Genomic DNA, 26,657 nt, shown 5'->3' with positions numbered 1-26,657 from the left:
CATTTGACTCCTGATATCAGCCTCCGTCCATCCTCCTTTTTTCTTCCCAAAATACTGAGCCTACATTCTAGGGAATTTTGGAGGAGGATGTTTTTCCAGTCAATGACTGGCACGAAAGAAAAACGTAAAAGCAAAACTTGACAAACTGAGACACTTGTTGGAGTCTCTGAGACGTTGCCAAATGAGTCACAGTTGCAGAATGAGTCTGACTCGCCGTGAGAACTGACATTCCCTGCAGCACGGATTAGCATCAAGCTGAAGTGAAAGAGAATTGGAGTCCAGACACTGAAGCGTGCTGCCACTGATAATTAAAATGGGTTCTGGGTTTAGGTTGTTGGGCCCAGTCGAGTGTTTTTTTCTCAGAACATGTTTTTTGCTGTTGTTGTTTTATCTGGTTTACTGGTGACGAATGGGTTTATATCTCCAAGCAAAGAGAGAACACTAGTCTGAGCATGTAGACTGTGTTTATCAAGATCTTATCTGGTGTTTTTTTTGCATTTTTAAGTCATGAGAAAACAGTAAAATGCATCAACAACACGGGTTTAAGATGCAGTAGTAGAAAATAAGTGGCACTAGACAGAAGAATCCACACTATTTGAATAGTTTACGGCCTCCTCTACCAACAAAAACATTTGTTTTACATCTGTATTTTACAATAAAGCCAGGAACACCCATGCTTTTGTTTTTGAAAATGTTCTAATTTTTCACTGCAATATAAAGTCCTGCACCTCCATGGAAACAGAATAGTCATGACGAGAAGTAGAGACAACAAAGAAATGCCTTTTTGCAGAATAACACAGCTAAAATGCCATTAATCGCATTTAATCATCAAAAAAGAAAAAAAAAATAAGTTGAATTTCTTTTATATTATTTACTTTATCATTTGGAAAACTTCAAATCTACACGTGTAACATTATTTAAAGTGTCCACTTGTGTTACCAGTACTGGGGGAAAAAATAGCAACTCTACATTCTATAGATAATTTACTGCTTACATGTATAAATAATTTCCATACACTGCCTGCAGTTCAGCTGGGAAATTCCTGAATTTTTGTCATGTGACTGTCGGTAGCAGCTAAGTTGCTAATGGCTTCACAATTTACCCGAGGACCACAGAATTTTAATTTTTTTACAAAATCTGATTCAAGCACACTATATTTTTGGTTATTGTTTTTTAAATTAGACACACAGAATAAAGTGATTTTGAAGAATTATCACAATTTTAGGCTTAGATTTAGCTCCAGAGTAGTTCAAGGAGAAGTGGAAAATCTGACCGTTTTCTCAGTTTTTACCGTTTCAGAAACATTTCACTGATATTTATTCTACTGCACTGCAAAACTTGATATCAGCATGTGCAGTTTCTTTCCCCCGAAGTACTCATAGAAAAAACATCTGAGATACTCTAAATTCTTGTCTCCTAACTGCTGTATGTAAACACTGCCGGCAGTTCAGCCAAAACGTCCCTGATTATTGAGTAGACAGAAGAAACCACATCAAAAGCTTGTATTTAAATAGTTTATATGTAAATAAAAGGCTGCCTGTTAAAATGATTTTTCAAAAAAGTTTATTTTGCAGCAGTATTTTATATGAAGCCTAGGAATGGCCGTGCTGGATATTATGTTTAACGCCATTTTCTGTTGTAGATTTGCCGTTATTGAACCGATTTCTCCTTGTTGGAGAATCGTCTGGGTTATTTTTATCAAACAAAAAGCGCTACATCAGCTGCCTTCTGAGTTTAATTGATTACTTTTGCTGGCGGGAGGAACAGACTGTTATCTGCCTGCTACAACACGTACAATTTTAGTCAACAAAGATTTTCTTTGACACATATTTTTATGACTTTGGCCTAAGTCTGGTTGATGTTAGATATGGTTATAATGGAAGTAACAGCATTCAGTTCAATCCCTTGTCTCTTTCAGACTTTACATGCAGAGATCTGGTTTAGTCAGTACTTTATATCTGTATATTGGCATCGAACAGGTTAGATTTTATATGTATTTTACTGTAGCACTTGTTACTGCCTTAGGCTCATTCTTTTCATATAATCATCCAACAAGTTTGGGATTTATTCTTCCTCATCATCTGCTGAAACAGTCGGTACCATTTCAGTCAAACAAGATTTTGTGTCTTTGTTCTGATGAGTCAAAGTCTCTGGTTGATGGTAGATGACATGTGACAGGTTAGATTTCACTTTCATTATCTAGTTGCTAATGCTTTAGGCTCATTCTTTTCTTCTTATTATCCATAAAGTTTGGTGTTTGACGTTCTTGGTCGAAGGCAGCAGGTAATTATCTGTTTGCTGAACCAGTTCTGAACCACTGACACTTAATGCCGTATGCAAACCCAGCTCGGTTACATGAGGAACCTGAAGAACAGATCAAGTAAACACCAGATTGTTGAACTGTAAATCAAACAGCAAATTATCATGATTATATCGAAGACACAACCAGGTTTTCTGACATGTTCCTTCTTTGTTGGTCAAATCTGAAATAATTAGCAGCAATTAATCGATAACATTCCTGATCAAAATAAAACGGTAAATTATGATATTAGCAGGTTTAGCAGTGATGTCGTTTCAATGCTAGTCAAAGAATACAGATTATGATTTAAAATTGTGGATTACCATCTGTATAGTCCCAAGGAAAAAGACTTCATGATATTAAGAAAAAGTCACATTTTTTTCTGTTTAGTGAGAACAATGCACTTCCATAATAATTCTCATCTGTATGATTAATTCCATCCAGTCCCTCATTAGCATTCCAGCTCAGAAATGCTCTAACTAACCAGTAAACAAACAGGATTAAAGCGTAACTAGTTACATGTGACAGTGTTGTGTAATTCAATATGTAATATAAAATATATCTAACTGCAATCTGTTCGTTATTTGGGGAAAAAAAAATGTAATTGAATTGAAATATTGGTGATTACAGCGGGGTTACATATAAATATATTTTCTGCAAAAGCTTATATGTAGTTTAGAACATTCTTTTAGCAGTTTTGGACACCTTCTTATAGTACTTTTATGGACAAAGTGGGTCTGGAAAAGAGTTTTGAGTGCATTAGCATCAAGAGAAGGATGGTTTTGCTGTCTTTATTCAGCAGCATGTGTTCAAATTTTGAGCTCTGTTACTGATCGACTCTCGTAGCCTCGTTATCGAAAAAAACTGCGAAAAATGCAGGAATTTTAACAGCATTGTTCTTCTGTAATCAGAAAATGACTGCACTAAACCACTTAGAGATTACTGTTGTCCATCACTGCAGTCCGAGTCTGGTGTTTGTGATCTACGTGTTCGTAATTAGCTTTAAAAATCTAACAATATCAATCTTATTTCAAGTTATTTTGAAGACCTTTTAACAAAATCAAACCTTGTGAGGTTTGATACCTGGTTTAAATGTATGTTTTAGGACTTTGCAGCTTTACTGCCCAATTTAAAGCATTTGTTGGAAAATAATCAAAGTACATTAGTTTGATGAAGCAGTTTAAATAGCTATCTTACATTTTAGGGTAACTAATCAGCTCAAAATTAAGCTAACAGGTTTGCTCAAGTCTTTACAACAAAAACCCTTTCAGTGCTTCAGCTGGATTACTATTTTTTGCAAGAGTTTCATGCTAAATTTTGACTTTGTTTTCTTAATTAAGACTTACAGTTTTCATTGCATGTGAGCACTTAAATGCTCTTCCACATAGAAATGCATGTACTCAAGAAGACGTGTGCTTGTACTCTTTGTTTCTGCTTTAGTTTTATTCAGATATTTTTCTTTGTGTGGCTTCTTGCTCTCTTTGTTTCTTCGTTTTTCCAGTCTTGCTAATGTTTACTGGGCAGTCGTGGGGATGATGTAACCGACAGAGCGAGAAGTTGCGGCTTTTCAGACAAGAAAAAAAAGGGTTTTTTATACTACACATGCAGTGAAATATACACAAATCCTCTTTGCAAATCACCCACAGGAGCGTCACATTTTGACCTCTGATTGGTAAAACGCTGTCAAACTGTCGCGGCTCAATCCTCCTTCACTTTCTCCTTATTGAACATCAGAAAACCCTGCGCTCCCTTTGGCCGGATTCCAAAACAAACTGCATTTAAACAACAGCAGAAGTGACAGTTTGCTCCTCAGAGGCTCAGGATTTTAAATACATAATTGACTTATGTGACCAGAATCAATAAAATCCTCCGGTGGCTCGGGACTCCAGAGGTCCTGCCCGAATCAAATCATCAACTGTGGAAATTTTCTGGCAAATAAATCAATGTGTCGACACGGGAGGAAAGGCTTTTCCTGTGACGGTAACGTGAACAGCGAACACCCAGACACTCGACTTATAATAGTGTTTTTTCCTGCGAGACTGTTTTCTTTCCTTGCTGCTGCTGCTGCTGGATGTTTAGCTGCACACACACACGGAGGCCGTACACACTCCTGCGCTGATCTCTGGTGTGCAGGAATAGATAAACTATTTTTACAGATCCTGCCGAGATTAGTCATGAGGCCGTTTAGAGCTCATCCGAAGCCGCAGAAGCTCAAACTTCAACCTCCTCATTACACCGTAGCGCTTCTTGTGTTGGGGCGATTCTTTATTTTCCTGCGGAGGTGAAAGCCTGACTTTCACATAACAATAAGTGCATAATTAACCTTGAGGGAGGAGATCCTTTAAAGCACACGCCTCCTCCTCCCCCCACTACAGCACCACATTATTCCTCCTCAGTCCCAGAGGAGCTTCTCCATGGAGTCTCCAAGCAACACAGAGAAAAGAAAAAGCACAAAGCAAACAGGAGCGCATAGGTATGAAAGCGGCCTCTCTGTAAACACACTTGGCTCGGTGCACAAGCTTTACTTTAGTTAATCAATGTTGTAATTAAAGAAGAAAAATCACCTCCGCTTTTCTTTTCTTTTTTTTTTCAGTGCAACAGATTCTAATCAGAGTTAATGGGAGCAAATTACGCCTGATTCCCCCTCCGTCCCATCCAGTCATTAGGCGCTGGCATGGAGATGAGCGCCGGGGTAGGAAGCCAAGTCAATCCCAAACGGAGGCTTCCATTTTAACTGACGGGCTTTCCAAATAGGCCACGAGACTGCGGCGTCCAATTTGTGTGTGTGTGTGTGTATAGCGAGAGACAAAGTATTGCTGCTGCGTTTCAGTTTCAGAGTTTCTAGAGTTTATGAAAGCAGTTTGTGCAAATATGAATTACCTTGGCGATGCGTTCAGGAGTAGTGTTAAAAATAAAAAAAAGGGCCGCATGAACAGGACTGCACAGAAAAGAAGTGTTCTGTTTTGTTTGATCGTTCCCATTCATGAAAAACCTTGGAGTCGCTTCTCCGCTTATGAAAATGAAGCCGAGTGACACAAACAAATGCGCTTTTCTGTAAGAGAGACGCACAGCCATTATGAGCAAATGCAAATCTGGAGGTTACAGCAGGGAGGTTTGGTGGAAACTACAGCTGTGTGTCTGACTCAGACCACCTTCTTCTACATGAGAAGTGTCTTATTGTAGCAGGCTGCTGGAAGTTTCTGTGCGTTTTTTGCTCCGGTCAGATTTCTGCTCACGATACACTCATTTTCTTTACTGCAATATAAAGTCCTGCACCTCGATGGAAACAGAGCAACCACGGCTAGAAGTAGAGAAAACTCAAAAAGTGTCACAAAATGGCACAAATTTGAACAAAACCAACAATAAAAGTGCACACACAAAAGTTGAATTTCTTCGATTAGTTCTTGTTGCCGATTTCAAACTGCAGCTATATTGTTTTTTTTATTTATATTACTTTAAAAATTTTACATTGTAGATATTGTATATAGTGTAATATTTTATACACATATTTTATGAATTAAAAAAAAATTGAATTCAAATGTGCACCAACTAGTGTATGTTATGAATGACGATAAAGTGGCTGTTCTATAAAACTTGAACTGCCAACACTGGAAAAAGACAACTCTACATACTATAAATAGTTTGCTTTATATTGTCCTCTCTCTGCTCTGTGTCAACACAAAGCCTGCATTTCATCCAAAAAGCCCAAGAATTTCTTTTTCAGATTACTATTAGTTTCAGCTGAATCAGTTAGAGTTTGTCAGTCGCACCAACTAACACAAAATTTGTAACTTTTGCAGAATTTGTTTTGAGCAAACGGTTTAATTTTGGCTAATTTCTAAGTGAGACATATAGAATAAATGATGGAATGTGACAATTTTAAGCTAGGATTGGACATTTTTTCGAACGGAACCGCACATGATAGATGAGTAGTTCGAGGACCATCAGAAAGTAAAAAATCCAATGATTTTTCTGTTTTTACAGTTTCTGTCTGATAAATGATGTAATTCTGACGATTTCAAAACCTTCCTTTTAAAAGTTTTTAGGCTTCAGAGAGTTTCAGTTTTCACATTTGAAAGGGGCAACATGACTTCAATTATTATATTAGTGATAATTTAATAAGTCAAAGTACAACATGTCACAATATCAGAATCTTTCATCAAATAATAAAACTGTCGCTGTTGAGCATCACACAAATTCTTAAAAATGGAGAATTCTTGTTCTGTTTTTGTTAAGGTTGACCGCAAAAAAAACTGTCTTCAACACAGACATTACAGCAAGCTTCCTATTAATACGTTTAACTGGCAGAGAGACAAATTCATCTTTACGACGGCTGTTCCAGCTGTCAAAAGATCTGCGTCCACATTTATTTCAACATGAGGACCATGTCAGCTAAGTGAGGCTGTTATCAGCAGGAGTATGCCTCAAATGTGACTCTAAAGTAGTTTAAAAGTCTCTTTGTGAGTTTGTTTTTGACTATTGATGTTCGAGTCCTTGTATAATCTGAGGGTATCTTGAAAGTTTGAGGTTTTATTTACAGCATTGTCGTTCGTTAATAGCTGCTGTATATCTGTGCTTTCTCTCCCTTCTCTTCTTCTCATGACAACAGTTTGGTCATCTTTCTGGCTGTAATTTTGAATGATCAAATCAAATCCTTATCTGGTGGACCTTGTACAATTGCTCTAATCATGCGTTTAGATTTATCAGTTAGTTGGATAATCAGTCGGCTGTTTTAAAGCAGAAATACCAGCTGCTCTCTAGTTGCAGTAGTTTTGCTGCATCTCTTGCTTTCTTTTTTTTTTTTTACACAAGTTTACTGAACATTTTCAGACTTTGGACTCTTAGCTTGGTGAAGTAAAACAATTTCAAACCATTATCTTGAGCTTTTTTTCACTGTTTTACAGTCCAAATACTATATATAACAATGCTAATCAATAACAGAAATGATTCTTATTTGTAGCTCTAAAACAGGATTAGTCTGTGGTTATGTAATTAAAGCGCAGCCCTTCCCCCACAGTCTGACTGGCTGCTGAACACATTTACCCACATTGTGCTTTTTAAAGGAATCCATATCTCACAGCCACAGCTGAGCAGCCTGCACCGTTTTGTTTTTTTTGTTTTTGTTTGTAATGTTGATCAATGTTTAAAATGTTATAAAATGTTTAGACTGTTTTATAACATCCATTCCTGGTGATATATCTGACAATGTATCACAATAGAATTACAATTTTAGTCGATATCAATAAATATTTATCATTTTTATAGAAATATTTTGAATAAAAGCCCAGAGGTAAAAGGTTTATTCTGAATTTAACCACTTGCTCTCTTTAAGTACACAATGTTAAGCTAAAAATGAAAAACACACCCACACATAAATGAAAAATCTCACTGTGAAAAACATTTGAAACTCGAAAAGTCACCAGCAGGTTTAAAAGGATATTTTTTTTTACATAATTACCAAAATGACACCATATAAGGGAGCCAGAAACTGTAAAAACACAAAGTTAAGCTCATAAGTTTACATACACTGGGAAAAAAATGTCAAATATTGTTCTCATTTAAAAAAAACCAAACATGTTTGATCATGAAAAAGCTTTTCTTTCATTTAGGGTTCATGGTCAGACAAAGTTATTTATTATCACACAAGAGCATTTGCTCTGATCGTTCATGTTTAGAAAGGGACATATTTTACAAATTCTTCCAGGGTATGTAAACTTATGAGTGCAACTGTACATTCCAGAGGTCCCTGGATTTTTATATTTTATGTCTGACATTTGGGTTTGTCCTGAAAAACAACCAAATGTACACCTTAAAATTTGGATATTTCATCAAATTCACAAGTTTTTTTCAGTTTTGTATACAATGAATAATCAAAGAAATTCAACTTTCACTTTTGTGTTTTTATGTTTTATGGCATTCTAATATTGTTTTCTACTTCTCTCCACTTATAGTCATGGTTGTTCTGTTTCCATAGAGGTGCAGGACTTAAAATTGTAGTGAAAAATGAGCGTACAATGACGAAAAATGTGACATAAAATGCACAGAAACTGCTCGGAGTTCAGGGAGTTAAATAAAGAAATTTAACAAAATGCATTAAAATGTGAGGCCTGTGGGCTGAGATGTAGGCGACACTTGGGGTTTTTTCAAGCAACCGAACTTTGCATGTTTGTTTTGTGCTTTAATGGTCATGAAGTGTAACTATCGGACATTTTATTCAACAGTTATTAATTTTCTCTTAGGCCTCGTCTTTACTACAGGGTGTCTGTAAATTCTGGACACATAGGAAATCTCACTAACTATCATTTTTTTTGCCTCCACAGATTAAATATGGCTTTGTTGAAAGAAGAAAGAGTTGAACTTGTACCTCTCAGTGGGTGTGAATGATGGACGTATCAAATTATAGCCGATGAATTTAATGCACGTCATCCAAGCAGGATTCCACTTGGCTTTTCCACGGTGGTGAAGGTGGTTAAAAAGTTCAAAGAAACATGCAGTGTCATGGACAAACCTCGTTCTGGATGACCAAATGTATCAGCTGAAACTAAAGAACTGGTCATGGCTAAAATTCATACTAGCCCTAAAAAAAAATCACTGCCCTAACCCTATCCCTGTCTTTTGATATGTCCATCCTTCACGTCTACTGAGAAGTACCAGTTCAACTCTTTCTTCTTTCAACAAAGCCATATTTAATCTGTGGAGGCAGAAAAATTATAGTTAAGATCTCCTATGTGCCCAGACTTTAGACACCCTGTATATGCGCCATATTGGTTCTGTTGATGAATTGCAAATCTGAGCTGTTGCACTATCCAAATTTATTGCCACATATACTTTCATCTTCTACTATCTCATTTATTTTTCAAAGCGCCAAATAAGGAAGTTAAAGCTGGATTTTGTTGTAGTTTTACAGACAATAAAGATATTTGTTCGATAAAACGTGAACTCTGACCCCGACTACAGATCCGCTCTCGCTCTAAATTTGCCAGGTGCAGAAGCATAAATCCACCTTTAGCATCAATATGTAAAAAGGGTTTCAGGTTTCACAGGTCTCAGCTGTCACACCCAAACCAGCGCAGGCCTTCTCAATTTCTTCCTCGTCACAATGCCACCGTCAGCCTGAACGCAGCCTCGCTCTGACAACACAGCCCAGACGACAGGTCTATCTCACAGCGTCATCTTCCAGCCGGCTCTGGCGGGAAGCAGCGTGGTGAATTCATTATGCAAATCGTCTCTGTCAGGATTTGTTCAGCGAGCAGCTACCGAACCACATGACCAAACTTGTGATGTAGCCTAAGAAAAAGCCCTTAACATGAATGGATGGGTGCAATGCTGAACACATGCGGACACACAGACATGCACATGCACAGGAGAGGCTGAAGGGGATTCACACAGCAGCAGCAGCAGCAGCAGCAGCGAAACAAATCTGTCTGAACAAGCCTCGTTTTCTTTTAACTTCCAGAAATATATCTCGTAGTTTGAACCGCTTTCACTAGAATTGCATTTTTTGGCTCATTTCCAGAGATTTGTTTGAAGTTTTTCCACATTGATCTTAATCTTTTCAATAAATGCACATTTTTTCATCAAAAACCTGTTTGTTTGTAATTTGGCATGATGTAAAAACAGCTTCCAGCTAATATTTAGACAGAGGGACTAAGCCATTACAGGTGAGGTGGAAAAAACCCCCGACACCCCCGCTAAACTGTCGCCTGCCATTGGCTTTCTAATTTCTCAAAAATGAGCAAATTACGCAACAGCGCCGCAGGCTCCTCACGAACGGAGACGCTGATTAATGCGGGCGGCGATCTGATGATGATCTGAACGCATCAGTTAGCAGCGTTAGCAGCGTTAGCAGCGTTTGAATCCTGCAAGAGCGTGTGGGTGAAGTTTAATGAGTGAGTTTGACCGGGGATTTAGGTGCGTTTGTTGTCTAATTGAATCAGCCCTTCTTCTGGTCGGTCTGCATTCAGGTTCTGCACCTTCTCTGAACAAAGAAACTGTTTTCAGAGTGAGTTCTGAGTTTTAAACTGCTGCATTAGCAGACAGACAGACAAGCGGGAGCCTTTTCGATGGAGTCATTGTGAAACTCTGAAGATCGCAGAGCGGAAAAATCACAGGCTGCTTTTAAATCTCCTCCTAAAGCTCAGTTTTCTGTAAAAGCCTCCCACAGCTCTTTTATAGTCTTCTGTAAAAATGGCACTTCCTAGTCGTATAATTCAAATAATCTATAATATTCTATAACTCAGTCACCACTTCAGACTTCTGCAGTGTTTTTGCTGCTTTCCTTAAAGGGTTGCTTCACCCAAAGTGTGAAAAAACGACCTTATTTTCACTCACAGGTGAATCAAATCTGTTGTCGCACTAAGAAAAGTACGTCTAAGGGTTCATTAGGACCACGCAGTTGCTTCAAAATCTCGCCAAAATCAAAGCGGTGCACTAACAGGAGGCTTCTTGCAGACTTTTTCTTCAGCAGAAAGTTTTTCTGACATGTTCTGATACCGGTGGAGATGATTTTCTTGTGAAATGGGTGATGTAACGCTTAAAGGAAAAGCACTGAGCCACTGCGTTGCGTAAAACCACCAAAAGCGGATTTCTATTTACCAAGTGCTGCAGCATGTAGAGTTCTGAGAAGACACATTAGCGTTGGAATGTTTGGACAATTAAACGCTGTGAATTAATTGGAAATTTACTGAAATTTATGAAATGCACCTGTTTTGGCTTTACTTTGCGGAAAATGTGCAGAAAGGGGCGTTTCCACAAAAGGTTTTTGACGCTAGAAAACATTAAACTTCTCTCTAGTAGCACATGGTGGACATTTGTCAGGATTTTTGATATTTCATGTTTTTTTTTTAAGCCATTTAACCAGCCAAAAAGCCGACATCTCTCCTCGCATCCCTGCATGTACCAACATTTAAATCCACAGGAAAGCAGACACAGTTTCACATTACAGTGAGGGGAAGCAGCATGGTGGCAGGCCTCAACTACTAGTTATTCTATGCATCTATTATTTTCATTTTTAAACAGTATATACATTTTATCTATACTGTCTCACCTATCTGGTCTCTTCTGTTGTGAAATTAATTCATTAACCCTCTGAATCCCAAAACCTGCCAGCAAGTTTGAAAGGCGTGTTTTCTTTTAGAAACGGACAAAATTGCCACATTTATTGAGCCAGAGAATTGGAAATAATCGTCACTTTCTAAGCCTTTTTGTTCTGTCACATTTTTACTCACTGTTGGCTCATTTATTTACTGCAATATAAAGTCCTGCACCTCTATAGAAAAGGAATAATCATGACTCGAAGTAGAACTAAGAAATTTCTTTTGTGCAGCGTAACAAAAAAGCGTAAAAAAAAAAAATCAGTTAAAAAAAGGTCAAAGTTGAATTTTTTTATTATTTAACAAAAATGGGGGAAAGAATCTCGAGTGAAGATGCACAATATGAAAAAAGTTGTTTTTTAAAAAAATTAATTTTACAAAAATGAAGCAACGGGAATCAACACGTACAAAAAGGTGGCTCTACATACTTTAGATTTTTTTGCAGTTACATTTTGAATTAGTTTCCATGCTTTTCTTATATCTGCTCCGTGTAAACCCAGCCTGCAGTTCATCCAAAAAGTAGCTTAATTTTTGGCACATTACTGTTAATAACAGCTGAGTCAGTCATGATTTCTCAGTTGCGCCAAAAATTGCTTTTTTTTGTTTTATACAGAATCTACTTATTGCAAACTATTTACTTCTGGCAAAATTTTAAATGAGACATGTTGAATAAAGTGATATTGATTAAATGTGTCAGTTTTTTTAGCTTAGATTTGTTTGTTTTTTTCCCAATAAAACTTAAAGCTACACATGATTAGGACCTTCAGAAAGTAGAAAAAAAACACTGATTCTGTCAGTTTTACATTTTCTAAATGTGTGCTTTTGGTGCTTAATTTAGAAATAACATCTTTCAAAGCCACAGGCAGGTTTTTGAAGCTCAGACGGTTCATATCTCTCATTACAGACACTTTAAACACTAAGAAACTGATGCAACATCAGCAGTCATTATGTTACTCCTGATAGTTCTCATCTAGATTGGCGACACACATTGATTTTATTTGTCAGAAACATCTTACAAGCTGCTCTTCTTCTTCAGCTTCTGATCTTTCTGAACCTCACATGGGCGACTGACCTCCTACTTCTGAACCGGTTTTGGTTGTCGCCCGCGAGCAGAGGAGGCCTCTTTTATCAAAGCATCGCGTTTCTCACCAAGCTGCTTCGTTTTGCGCCGGTTATCACTGGAGCACAGCTTGGCCTTAGCAGTGTGTGTGTGTGTTTATGTGCGCTATCACTCCGCTAAAACACACTCACTCAGCACACAGCTAGGAAGGAGTCACATGCAAGAAGAGGCAAAGCATGACAAGTCGTGAGGTCACTCCCTGTAGAGGAGGAAGAGGAGGAGGAGGAGGAAGCAGCAGCAGCAGCAGCAAACTGAACATGCAGCTCTGAGGCCTAACGCTGACACACTGTTGATTTCATGTTAGCCACTAGTGAGCCGGGCAGGCAAGTTAGTCAGAGGCACTGTTAGAGCCGCTTACCTTTTCTTAGGTAAATGTTATCTGAGAGATAAAACACAAACAAAGAATAACACAGGTAACTGTAACACAGGTGTGAGCAGTCAAAAAATACACACTCTCGCACTCTGCTCTCATATTCCAGCTGACTAAGCAACACACACACACACACACACACACACACACACACTGACATGTCAACACCATGATGCAAATCCTTGAAATGAAGCAACAAAGTTCTTTTTTTTTTCTCTTTTCTTTTTTTTTCTGGGGTTCGTCTTCACAAATTGACAGCATGTTGCAGAATCCTGTTTTGGGGAACATCAGACTGCCTCCATCAGTTACATCAGTTATGTCTTGGCTTGCATCATTTAACGTGCAGCGATGTCAGTTATCCATCATTATTATTTCAAGAAAAAAAAAGGGGGGAAATTTGAGGTAGAGGCTTTCTGAGGGAGACGTTTAATAGCAGCCAACATCAGTTGGTGGTTAGAACAGGACAGATTCTCCCCCTGAGCTCTTGAGTATATATCGGTGCATGAAAAACATGGATTAATAGTATTATGTTATTGTGAAAGATAGATTTATTACTGTTTTTTTTTTTTTTAAAGTATTCTACGAAAAGTACTACATTATGTTGGTGTGGGAAGTGTGTGAAAGGTTGTTCTTCTAACAATTCACTGTTATTTTACAGGTTTCCCCCGGTTTTGCTAAATTTACAGACAATACCTAGAAAAATCACTGAAAAAAAATAGTAATTTTCAGGTTAATTGTGAAAACAAACAAGCCAAAACTGTAAACCATGTCAACATTTGACTGTAAGCCTGTACTACTTTACTAATGAAACACGTAAAATAATTATTTTTCTATGCCAAAAGTACTCCGTATTGTTGGTGTAGGAAGTGTGTGTTCAAGGTGTACTTCTTTATTTCCTTGACTTTTTAGAAAAAAATACTTGCAGCATTTTACCAGTGAGACATGTAAAATCAGTATTTTTTTTTGATGAAATGTTCACATTTGTAGCTTAGATTTGTTACATTCTCTTCAACAAATCAGAAAATGTTACTTGTTAACTTCACTAAGCATTTGCAAGTTGAAAACTCAACTATTCTCTTTTTTTTTTTTCCAGTTTCTGGCTCTGACAAATGGTGTACATTTGATTTATTTAATAAAACATTCCTTTCAAACACTAGCAGACGTTGGGGTTCAGAGGGTTAACACAGCTTTAATATATTTTTCTGGATACTTAAAAAATACACCAAAGTGCAGAAATATGCTTAAATACATAATTTAGTTGTTGTTTACCTGGGTTTATCAGAGTGGAGGAAAGTGAAAATAATCATTATAGCATTCTGCTTATAAGTTTACTCACTGGTGGTGTTATTTTTTACTCTTTGGAAATAAACAGCAGCTTGAGTGGAATTTATAACACTTTCTTAATTAACTTCAGCAGCTCCATTTATGATCCCATACAACATGAAAAACTGAATCAGTTTTCACAGCTAAAGAATTCCCGAAACCAAAGAAGGCCGCCTGAGTTACATTCACCGGCAACAATTTCCCCAACTGGAAAGTGTGCTGCCTTTAAAGCCAGCTCCACAGAGAGGAACCTGCATTGTCATTTGCAGATGTTTGCATGGCTGTTTTTTGGAAAAACTCGCCTCCTGACATGAGCTGAGCGAACCAATCAGCTTGCTTGATGCTCAGGCGTGCACAAGGTTTGGGAGCACATCAGCCTCTGCAAGCCTGTGGTTCCTCATAACCGCCTTCTGTACATAGACCCATAGAAATAAAGTCTATTCCAGCCTTGTGCAGCACTGAAGCTGCAGGGAGGAGGTTGGGGTAGATGGCCGGTCATATACAGCTCAGGAATGTGGCTTTAGTTGCCAGGTCGTGTTGTGCTGCACATGTGGTTAGGCGTGGACTTGTCGTACCAGACAGAGATTGTGGCTTTGGTTAAATATTGAACGTGTGCTCTGTACCAAGAAAGAGTTTTAAATATTTAAACCAAACAATCATGTGTTGACCATAAAATGTTAATCGTGTTTTAGTTTCCACAAGCTGGTATTTAAGGGAAAACAGTGTAAACGTTTCCTGGTTATGTTTATGGAAATTGCACCTGCAAAGCATTTTGTGTCCTATGAATGAGTGTAAATTTGACATTTATGAAGGGAAATTAAGAGCTTTAAATGAAGCCACAGCTGATGTATTTCCAATTACATTCAGGGCTTTCTTTAAAGATATAGAGTGTCTGGCTCGGAAAGTGCAAGTCCAGGGGCAAAAATGGCTCATTATTTTTAGATATTTAGTGGAAAAATACTACATATATTCAAATATTTATGAAAATAATCACTTCCGTCCTGCACCTCTAAGGAAACAAACATGTCTAGAAGTGGAGAGAACTAATAGATGTCTTATGTGCAGTATGACACAGTTATAATTAAATAAGTCTTTAAAAAAAAGAAAAAATGAAAGATGGGCTCTCTGTTCATGAGGTCTGCATCTTACTATGTGAAGCGCTGTGAGATGGCATATGTTGTGAATTTTCACTATATTAATGAAACTAAATTTAATTATTTCACTGAAACTGAAAAAAAACACAAAGTAAAAGAAGAAAAGTCCCTGAATTTTTGTCAGGTCAGTGTTGGTTGCACATGAGTCACTAACAGCTTCACAGTTGCACCAATGAGCAGAGAATTTTTTGTCTTTTACAGAATCTATTAAGAGCAAAAGGTTTATTTGGGGGATTTTTTAAATGAATAAAGAAAAAATTGATTTGATGAAAAATCATGATCATAATGTTCTCCAACCAAACTTAGCTCCAAGTCCTTCAAAAAGGTCAAAATCCAACAATTGTTTCCGTTTTACACTTTGTGCTTCTCATAAATGGTATAAATTTGGCGATTTTGTAAAATATAAATCTTTTAAATCTGCCAGTGGACTCCGGGGTTCACAGGGTTAAATGAGCCATCAGCTGTTTGACGTTTATGCAACATATTATTCTATTATTACTTGCAGTATTGAATTCTTCAGACAAAAAGTGTGATTATTCAGCAAAAAAAGATTCCAGCTTCTTAAATATGAACATTTACTTGAGTTCTTTGTCCTCTATGATTGTAAACTGCAAGTTTTGTTGTTTTAGACTACTGCAGAAGCCCTTTTTTAAACCGTTTTCTGGCATTAAATAGGCAAATTATTGTGAAAATCTCTTAAAACATACACAAAAAGCTGTCTCACTGCAGTAAAAAAACAAAAAAAACCAAATGTTTTCTCTTTGATAGGTTATCCGCTGGGATGTGAACAAAGCCGCTCGTGAATACGGCCGTTTTATGAACCGCCCGCTGCTACCGAAGACAAACGAGGAAGTTGGTGAAAAGGCCGTCGCTGAGTGAAAAGGACACATGGAGCTGGTGTGAAGGCGAGGACACCCGAGTCAGCTGGAAACGTATCCAGGTCGTCTCCACAACGACGGAGGCTCGAGCCATCCATCAGCCGGGAAGTGTCGAGAAAAATAAATGGTCTGAACAAGCCTGGGAGGGTGAGTCATCTATCTGAGCTGCAGGTGGAAATATCTCCGCCGCAAAGAAATCGTGAAAGAAACAAGATTGGGTGAGAAGTTCGGGATGCTCCTGCAGACTAATGATGGCTGTTTTGTACAATGAGAGGCCTGTTTCTGCATTTAACCGGCCGAGGCTGTGAGGGCGTGAGGGCTCGAATGAATAGGAGTTAAGCCGTCTTGGAAATCAGTGCACTTTCAGGAAAACCTGTCTTTCCACTCAGTTTATTTAAAGCCTCCTTTGAAAGGTAAAGATGGGAGGTGTTTGTTTCAGCTTATGTGTTTGTATTGAGGTCAACCCCAAGCACAAACATCTGCTGCCTCCTCTAGAGTTCATTTCAGGCCAAAGATTTTCAGAAATGTAAAAATCGGCCTTGTGAAATGAACAAAATCAAGTAAAACACAAACATACGTGTTGAAAATCTCATGAATTTAAATTTAAAACCTGTTCACAACTCATCTTAACCATATGCACTGAGTTAGAAGACACTAGAGTCGCATCACTGTAGTTTTGAAGAGTTTTACATTGATTTTGCAGAGATTTTATGTTTGTTTTCATACATCTAAAGGACACAGTTAAACAATTAATTCAGCAGCAAACAAGCACAGGTTGGAAAAATGTCAATTTAAAGAAACTGCAGAGAAAAATAAGGAAGAAATGCAAATAAGCTCCAGTTTTTCTGCCATATTGCATCAAAATGAGAAAGAAATTCAGCATTTTTGCATTTAAACCTCTGAACCCCAAAACAGTTCTGCATTTTTTGCTCCTCTCTTATTTCTGTTCACTTTGGGTTCTTTTAGAAGCAAAGAGGATTACAAAATGTATCCTGTGCAGCAGTTATAATGTCTTACATCATACAATTTTGAATTTTTGTGTTTATTTTACAAAATTTTAAAAAAAAAAAGATGGAATTAACGTGTACAACATTATTCCAAATTCCCAGAGGTGCCATCATTAGCAGAAAACATGTAACTCTACATCATTAATTATTATTTTAATTAGATATTTTTAATGTTTCTGTACTTTTCTGTCTTCTTTTCTTTTCATATTATATCAAACCCTTTTTTCTTGCGAAATTTAAATCGATGTGTACATTAAAGTTTTTTTTGATGAAGTATCATAATTGTAAATTTACATTTGGCTACCTTTTCCAAAACAGAACACTATGTCAGAGATGAGTGGTTCAAGGACTGTCAGAAAGCTCAAAATCACAAGAATTTTTAGTTTTTTGTCATTTCTGTTTCTGATAAATGTTGTCATTTTAGTGATTTTTTTGGAACGCGGCAGGTCTTTTAAATTTGCTGAGAGGTTTTGGTGTTCAGAGGGTTAAAATCTAATTTTCACTCTGATTTAAGTGTTTTTTTAAAAAAAAAAATCAGATTTATAGTCCAAATACTGGATTATTTCAGTATTAAAATATATTTTTAAAAAACTAAAATACATGAGAAACACTGCTCATAAATAGTAACTCTTAGATTTTAAAGTATATTTGAGTTTTCTCATGTATTCTTCAGATTATACTGCAAAGACAGTATCAGACAATTCATGAGGATTTGGTGACTTTATTCTTACAGAACAGCATTATGTATCATGATAACTTCATTTCATAATTATTTCATGATTATATTCAGATAGATAACTGTAATGTAGAATTACAGCCCAGCATGACTCATGACCGTCTCACAAACGATGTGTTTTAAGTCTGTTTTCTGGGATTTTTATTTACCTTTACAGTGAACTCTGTTCTTTCTCTCAGATTTCACATGGCAGACTGAAATCTAAGTTAACATCTAAACTGTGGAAATCTCAGGTGCATCGAGGTGCTTCTTTTTACCTTCGGGGGGCATCAGGGTCTTGTTGTTCTGGGTGCACCAGCCCACCGGGTGCAGCTCGGCCGTCATGACGTCACACCAGAAGTCGGCCTTGCGGTCTTCGCCGTAGCCGCTGAAGCGCAGCAGCAGCAGCTGGCCACACGTGGTGATGATGGTGGCCACCCAGTAGGTGTCCGGGCTGCTCTTGTTGGCCACTTCCAGCTTCATGCCGGGCTGGAAGCTGCTCTGGAGGCTGATCTCCACCTGGGAGGGAAACCACAGGATGTTCAGGAAATAGTCTGACTTCCTTTACAACCTGCGTCTGTGTTTAGACTTCCAGCCCCAAACCCATATTTAGATTTTATCCACATATACACTACAAAATCCAGACTGCAAAGAAACACATGGAATCCAATTTTGTGCATGTCAGATTCAGGCCTAAATTTATTCAATTTAATTTGCAATTTATAATTTATTGTTGAAAAAACAGGAATTAACATGTGCAGCATTCTGTCCACAGGTGTTACTAATACTGGAAAAAATGTGGCTCTTCATGCTGTAAATATTTCACTACTTCCATTTTTAATTTGTTTCTATACTCGTCTCATATCTCCTGTGTAAACACTGTCTGCAGTCCAGCTGATAACTCTCTGAATTTTTGTGGCGTAACTGTTGGTCACAGCTGAGTTATTGATGGCTTCATAGTTACACAGAAAATCACAGATTTTTTTTAGTTTTTTACAGAATCTGGTTAGAGAAAATAATTCTGAAGGAAATTTTTAAATGAGAAGTGTAGAATACAGCAATTTTCAAACAATATCACCACTTTGAGTTTAGCTTTGGTTAATTTACCCAATGGAATGCACATTACAATTGTGTAGTTAACTGACTGTTAGGCAGCTGAAAATCAGATAATTTTTTACACTTTTTACAGTTTCTGGCTCCGATAAATGGTAAAAGATTCAATTTTAATATGATATAAAACTGTGAAAAGCAGAAAATCCTTGCATTTGATTGATTTTGCAGTAAATGTTTCATGTAAGCAATCTATTTTTCTGAGATCAGTCTTGACAGCCAGATCTCTGAACCTGAAAATGACAGATTTTAATTCCATTATGTCTTTAAAAGATCACCACAGTTACACCAAATGTCAAAAGAAGTATGAAATCTAAGCAGAAAATTGTGATATCTCATCAAAAACACGTCATTCTAAGTGTCCGGTTTAAAAATGTGATAAAAAATATTCAATGTCGGCAGCAGATTTTGGGGGAAAAAATCCAATTGCAGCAGAAAATACACACGGGGAAATGATTTGATTCGTGCACACAATTTATTTTTGGGAATGTTTCAGGTGAGACATGTAAAATATGCATTATATTATGATTTTAAGCTTTAATCTGGGTCAGTGTATCAGCGTGTGACAGACAAGTCCTATTAGTTATTGGAATTGTTGTTATTATTATCAGTATTATTTTTACTTCATGTACCTGAACACAGTCATAGGTTTTGTAATAATTTTAAATGTTTGCAAGTTTTAATCCTTAACACAAAGCAGTTGAAATATTGATAATGCACTGCCACTTGCAGAATTCTGCTGCTACTAACAGAAGTCTGATAAGGAACAACAGTCTATAGACAGACGCCGAACTAAAACGATGTCCGGACGTAAAACCCTGATCTGATCACTTGGAAATAACAGCGAAGACGGGCTGCTCTGAAGAAACAAATCTGATTTGCCTGCTGTCTGCACAAAGCCTCAGTGCTCCTCCACGTTATTATTGCATTTTACTTGAAGTTACCGCTGGGATCTGGGGAGTCCAGCCAGGCAGCAACATAAAAAATCTGCAGATCACACAGTTTTTAAACAAATCCAGACACTGAAAGCGTGCTAGAAACCCTCACTGCAGGACAAACGTGGACCAGGATTCAGTCTGCAGACTCTAATGGGCAGTTTGGGGTTAAGAAGTCTTTGTTTTCTCTTTCAAATGGTTAAGCTTGAGGTTTGTTTACAGCCTGTCTGACCACCCAAGCCATTCGCTCTATTGACAAACTCAGACATCGGGATTAAACTCTTACCATCAAAATTTGACCTCAGAGGAGACGTTTTCTTTAAAGTAACCAAATAATATTAACAAAAATGTATCTACTGTAATTTGACAGTGCTGTGGTGATGATTTTCTAGACGTTTATATACGAGGAAACTGAGTGTTTAGGGGAACTCCACTAATGTTGCACGTAAAGGTCAGTTCATGGGAAGTACTCGTTTATTGACGTCTCGAGAGGAAGTTTTATAAAACCAGAGGAAAATAACTGTAACGGTTTTAAGCTTAAAATGCCAAACCAGTAACACAAAATCTAACAAGAACATCCCATCAGTTGCATCACAGAAATAGCTGTAATGCAGAATCTGGTGTTTTTGGGAACTAAAGGTCAGAAGATTTCTGCAGTTTTGAGCATTTTTCATAAATCTCTGAACTCCAAGAAGTTTCGTTTCTTGCCGATATCATATTTTTACTCACTCTGGGCTCATTTTTCACTGCAATATAAAATCCAGCACCTCTATGGAAACAGAACAACCAAGAACAGAAGTAGAGAGAATTCAGAAATGAGAAGTTATGCCATAAACCAAAAAAAAGAAAAGTTTTATTTCTGTATCTGAAATCACTGTATATGAGATTTAGATGTAGTTATGGCTCTACATGTTATAAACATGTTACTCTATATTTTTCACCCTGCTCTATGTTTCACTATGCTGATTGTATCTTCCAACAACTTGCTCCTCTGTTCACCGTTTTTGAGTCATGCTGGATTTATTGTATTTATCAACTTTTGTTTTCCTCTCAACTTCTCTATTTCTCTACTTGTGTAGTCTCTTCTGCAAGGAGCTAAAAAGTGCACAATTTTTAGTTTTAGTTTTTTTTTTTTTTTTTACATGTGATATTTTTATCGCGTTTTTAAATTAGACGTGTAGACTGAAGTTATTTTGATGAAATGTCACAATTTTCAGCTTAGATTTGGGTCATTTTTCCAGACAGAGCCGCATGTCACACGTGATTAGTTTAAGGATTAGTAGAAAGTGTGAAATAATTCTTTCAGTTTTTTTCAGTTGCTGGCTGATAATTGGTGTAATGTTGGCAATCTTTTCAAGACAAAATGCCTTTCATTGGGTTTTCAGGTTCCAAAGGTTGAATCTGGCTCTCAAGACCGATTTCAGGAAGATGAGTTGCTCATGATGCATTTGCTGCAGAAATTTGAATCTTTTTGTTTTATGACTGAATTTATACAATTTATCCAGGCCAGAAAGTGTAAAAAAAAACTTCAAGAATTGTTGGATTTTCATGCTACTCTTTTGTGATGTGTCGGCCCTTTGGGTAAAATAATCAAATTATTTTTTTAATTATCCAAAAATCGCTTTAATCTACATGTCTCATTTAAAAAGTTGCTTAAAGACAAACTGTTTTACCCTGAAACTGTAAAATACAAAACAATCTACGCTATTCATCGCAACCGTGAAGCCATTAGTGACTCAGCTGTGACCAACAATCATGAGACAAAAATTCAGAGACTTTTCAACTGAACTGCAGGCTGGTAGGACACAAATATAAAAACAAAATACAATTTAAGTAGTAAAATATGTTGGGAAACTATTTTTTCTTTCAATTTTGATAGCAATTGTGGACACTTGGAAAAAGGTTTTACATGTTGATTCCATTATTTCATTTTTGTAATTAATCAAAAAAACTTCAACTTCTATTTTAGATCTTTTATTTTCTAATTTATATTATTAGAAATGTGTTGATTTCTCTCTACTTTTATCCATTATAGTGTTGTTTCCAGACTTTGTATTGCAGTGAAAAATGAGCCCACAGTGAGTAAAAATGTGACGGATAAAAATGCCCAGAAACTGCTCAGGGTTCAGAGGATTAATTGACAAATTCTTGTGCTGACAGCAACCAGGAACAACCTACAAACAGCAGGTGAGCTGAGTGCAGGAGAGCTTTGAATAATCAACAAGTAGAACTGATAAAACTGGTGATTTTCCAAAAAACCAATCATCTGTGCCGAGTTCAGTTTGTCCTTGTGTGCAGAAAAGGCGATAAATCTGTATATGAATGCGGCGCTACATAATGCGTTTCCCCCATAGCCACAGGCCGCCATACAATTCTGGAGAACATTACAAGCCCAACAGGATGTTCGCACAAGCACACACGCACTCACAAGTGAATGGAAAAGCCAACATCTTAGAAATAAACACAATACAAACGGCCCCGTGACTTCCTGCTACAACAATGCAAACGTGCTGTATCACTCCGGCTGGCTTACATAAGAGGGCTACGGGCAGCAAACACTGACTGTCAGTGTGTGTGGTTGTGTGTTTTTGTGCGTGCAGGCCCAAGAGAAATCACAGTTTCAATTTGTCCAAGCAGAGATAGAGAGAGAGATGAGGGCTGCACTTTACTGAATCACATTTTTCTGGGGAATTCATGGTCTGTTTCCCAGTGACTCAATCCACTTACCAACGAGGCAATTTAGCCTCCCGAGAGGCCTCAGCCGCTCCAATCACCGCTCAGACGGTTTGTTCGACATAAAACTCACATATTCTAATCCCGCCCTGATTACGCTCGTCGCTGCGAGTGATGTAAGGAAATGAAACGCTGACACACTTCGGAGGATGCTGAATTACCGTCTCCAACCTCTGCAGCTCGTCCTGCCGCCGGCTCAGAGCGCTGAGGCTCATCGGGGCAGACAGCTGCTCCGTCGGTCAAACTCAGAGTCATCCGAGGTGGATAAAGACCTCACATCCAGGATCAACCGCATCCAGCCATCTGGCCCTCCGCTGTGATGTAACATGTTAATGGAGGAAAAGCCTCGTAATTGTTTGGATGCAGGCTTTTGGATGTTTGGAGGCTGTTTTTTTGCAAGTAAAAGTATGTCATGGTCTGACAGTTTCGGAATTAAAGAGGGAAAAAAGTCAGTTTGGTCCAAAGTACCAAACAAGTGTTAAAAATGAGTTTGAATCTGACCTAACATTCAGATATTTTACCCAAGATGAAGGAAACATATTAACCCTCTGAACCCAAAAAAACACAACACTGAGTTTAGAAAGCATGCTGTCTTAAATATAAAAATATCATGTTTAAAAATCAACAAAACAGCCATTTATGCGAGTACAAAACTGTAGAATCAGAAAGAATCTGTAGACTTTCAACTTTCCGATGGCCACTGAACTCATCTCCTGTGATGTGCAGTTCAACCAGGCAGGAAAATGAAGCAAATCTGAGCTTAATATCAAAATCACTTTATTCTGTGTCTCATTTAGAAAATAAACCATTTACTCTCGATCCTGTAACAAAGTAAAGAAATTTTGAGCTCCTAGGTGTAATCTAGAGGCCATGACTGAAGAGTCGTTTGCCAAAAATGTAAAGACTACTCAGCAGAAAAGACACTTCCTGTTAGCAATTATCCAGGATGGGAATGAAAATTTAGTCCAAAGTAACAGACTGCACTTGAAAATGAGTTAACCATAATTGTGTAGATATTGGAACTGACATTTAGATATTTTACTCCTGATGAATTAATCATATTGGCCCCCTGGTCACTGAACTCACCTCCTGTGACGTTCAGTTCAACCAGGAAAATATACCAAATCTGAACTTAAAATCAAAATATTTGATCAAAATCACTTTGTTCTTTGTCCCTTTTATAAAATGAACCATTTGCACCAGATCCTGTAACCAAAAAAAGATTTTTTGAGCTCGAGGAGTAATCTAGAAGCTCTGACTGAACAGTCATTTGCCAAAAAATTTAAGGACTCCTTGAGTGAACTGCAGGCTGTGTTTTGTTTTGCTTTTTTTTCAGGGAGGCAACAAGTATGATACCTAATTAAAGAGACTGAGAGCAAAGTGAAACAGATTTGATCAATAAAACAAATGCAGCACAGCTCAAAAATAGTGTACAGAGCAGCAAGTAGTAAGTTATTGGAAGATACATTCAGACTAGTGAAATATTTTTTTGGGGTTGATGTGAAAAAGTTTGTAGAGGTTTTAAAAAAGACATTTCTGTGTTCTTGCTAAATCTAGTCATGCTCATGCTGTTTTTATAGGAGTGCAGGATTTTATATTGCAGAGAAAGTGAGACCACAGTGAGTAAAATGTGAAACTGTCTGAGGTCCTGGGGTTTGATTTTATATACATTTTCAAGCCTTAAGACCCAATTTCTCCAAAACATTGACAAAATTTTTTTCTCCTTTAATTATTTATGCATTACCACAGTGGCCCCAAACAACCCATGAAATACAAACCCATCATTACTCATTATGCATTAGTAAATATTAGTTATTCTCTCTGACACTGGGATCGTGACCGCGAGACATACAGACAAGTTGCAGCCACACTGGCAAAATGTTGAAGAAGTCAAGCATCTTGATATAGTCCATGGTCTGGAAAAACAGACAACACCCCCTAAAATGTGATTTCCAGACATCACAAATGACCTGAAATCAGTAAGTAGCAGCATAGTAATATTGAAACTGTGACCTCCATGCTAACAAAGTGTAGCATTAGGTTACCAACTACAGCTAACTGTTATGCTACTTAAGGTGCATTTTCCATTTGTTTTGGGCCAAAGCTTGTAATACTGAGGAAAAATGAACTTGGGCATAACCTAGTATCATGAAAAGTTACCTAACTATGTTATCAGAATGTAGGTTTTTTTCATTTTGTGTGTTATTTCAGTGCCATAAAATGATACACAAAAGCTCAAAATGGGAAGAAATGGTGCCGAAATTCATCTTAAGTGGCATAATATTTACATGCAGTCCTATTATGCTGCATTATTGGGACAATCCTAACTATATATATTGTTTTTATATAGTTGTCACTTAAAGTCTAGAAAAAAACTACATCGACTAAACACATCTACTGAAAATGTGGTTTCAAAGCAAAACAAGATTCTGCCCTTTACAGCCAATATGTGGACCAAGCTCCACTGCTGTAGCCGCTGTTATAGCAGGTAACCGGCAAGCTAGAAGACAGTAGAATAGCAAGACTATAGACGGTAAATAAAAGCAGCAGTGGAGGCTCATGCACATAAAGGAAGAGGAAGAAGAAGAAGCTAAATACAGAAAACCACAGAGCAAAACCAAAATCTACTCCAGTTGTGGCAAACAAAAAAACCCTGCCAGACCTGAGTTTAGATACAAAAGCAATACTTTGTTTCACGTCTTAGTTCACTTAGTCTAAATCTGTTTTTCTAAGTCCAATTTCTAAAATGCATCATTCTCCTAAACCCCCATGAAGTCCAGTTTTCCTTTTCAAATAGCTTTAAAATTAACTAAAATTACCACCTCGTGGTTTTATGCCTCCACCACCTTATTTATTTGTCAGCAACCATGAACAAAAACATTAATCTCACAGAATAAGAGAAGCACTCGACTGAATTTAGCTGCAAGCTCATTTCCATCTGCAGTCCCTCAGCACGTAGAACAACAGTAAATGTAAAACTACAAATTCATATTCAAGGTAGAAGATATAAATAATAATATAATTAAACACAACCAGCACACACACACACACACTCCCCCATTCAATCACATCAGCACATAGATATAATATTTTAGCATCACAAGGAGAAAACATAATAAAAGCTGCATGTTTTCAGACTATCGGGGAGTTTGTTCCGTTCCTTAATGAATCCTAAATGAAAAGTTTAGGAAAAACAAAACGCCTCCAGCCACAGCTGTTATAATTTTACTCCTCACCGTCTGACAGCATCATTTATTTTCAGTATCTTTATGTTCCAACGCTTCAGGGTTTTGTTAAACACTCATAGCCTCCAAACACAAACTGATTTAACTCAGAATGATTCAGGAATGCTTCCAGCTGAAAACACACAGCAAATATATATATACAACCGATTTCATAAGATCACTATTTCATGTTACATTTTATGAGTTGACTTTGACCCCGAGTATTTTGTGGGCGTTCATTTTTGTTTGTTTGTTTTGCTCCTTTCACATTTTATATATAAATTTAAAAAAATAAAGTCCTGCACCCAAGGGCGTCAGTTTGTTTTTAAAAGCGGGGGGGATGGAGACCACAGCACTTTGAGAAAATGTCGAAGAACGGCGGCAAAATGCCACAAGCTGGGCTCGAACTCACAACCACCGCCCCAAAGGCAGAGGCTCAAGCTGTTGAGCTATCGGTACATGTGTGTAGAGGGGTCTGTGGGCCGCTATAGTACTAATTCTCCCGGGCCGAAATTTTGCCCCTGCACACCTCTGGTCGGAGCTTCCACTTGGCACAGGCGCAAATTTAGCATCTGCGCGTTTTTTTTGTTTTTTTTTTAACCTCACGAAGGTGTGCTGCGTCTGTGCAACTCTCTGCCGAGTGCAGATGGTGCGTTCAGGAGCGTCGGAATTTTCTATACTACTGAAAATAACTGGG

At 37.5% G+C, this 26,657-nt stretch overlaps 1 protein-coding gene across 1 annotated transcript in view; it reads right to left on the bottom strand.

Annotated features, from left to right (window-relative positions):
• sfmbt2 (Scm like with four mbt domains 2) overlaps nt 1–26,657 on the bottom strand; it is a 78,861-nt gene that overhangs the window by 32,475 nt on the left and 19,729 nt on the right. Inside the window, 1 exon segment of the mRNA XM_051950308.1 lies at nt 18,237–18,477. Coding sequence (XP_051806268.1) covers nt 18,237–18,477 — 241 coding nt within the window.

Source organism: Acanthochromis polyacanthus, chromosome 1 (genome assembly GCF_021347895.1).
Source record: "Acanthochromis polyacanthus isolate Apoly-LR-REF ecotype Palm Island chromosome 1, KAUST_Apoly_ChrSc, whole genome shotgun sequence".
NCBI classification, from domain to species: domain Eukaryota; kingdom Metazoa; phylum Chordata; class Actinopteri; family Pomacentridae; genus Acanthochromis; species Acanthochromis polyacanthus.
This window is presented reverse-complemented; position numbering and strand designations above follow the sequence as displayed.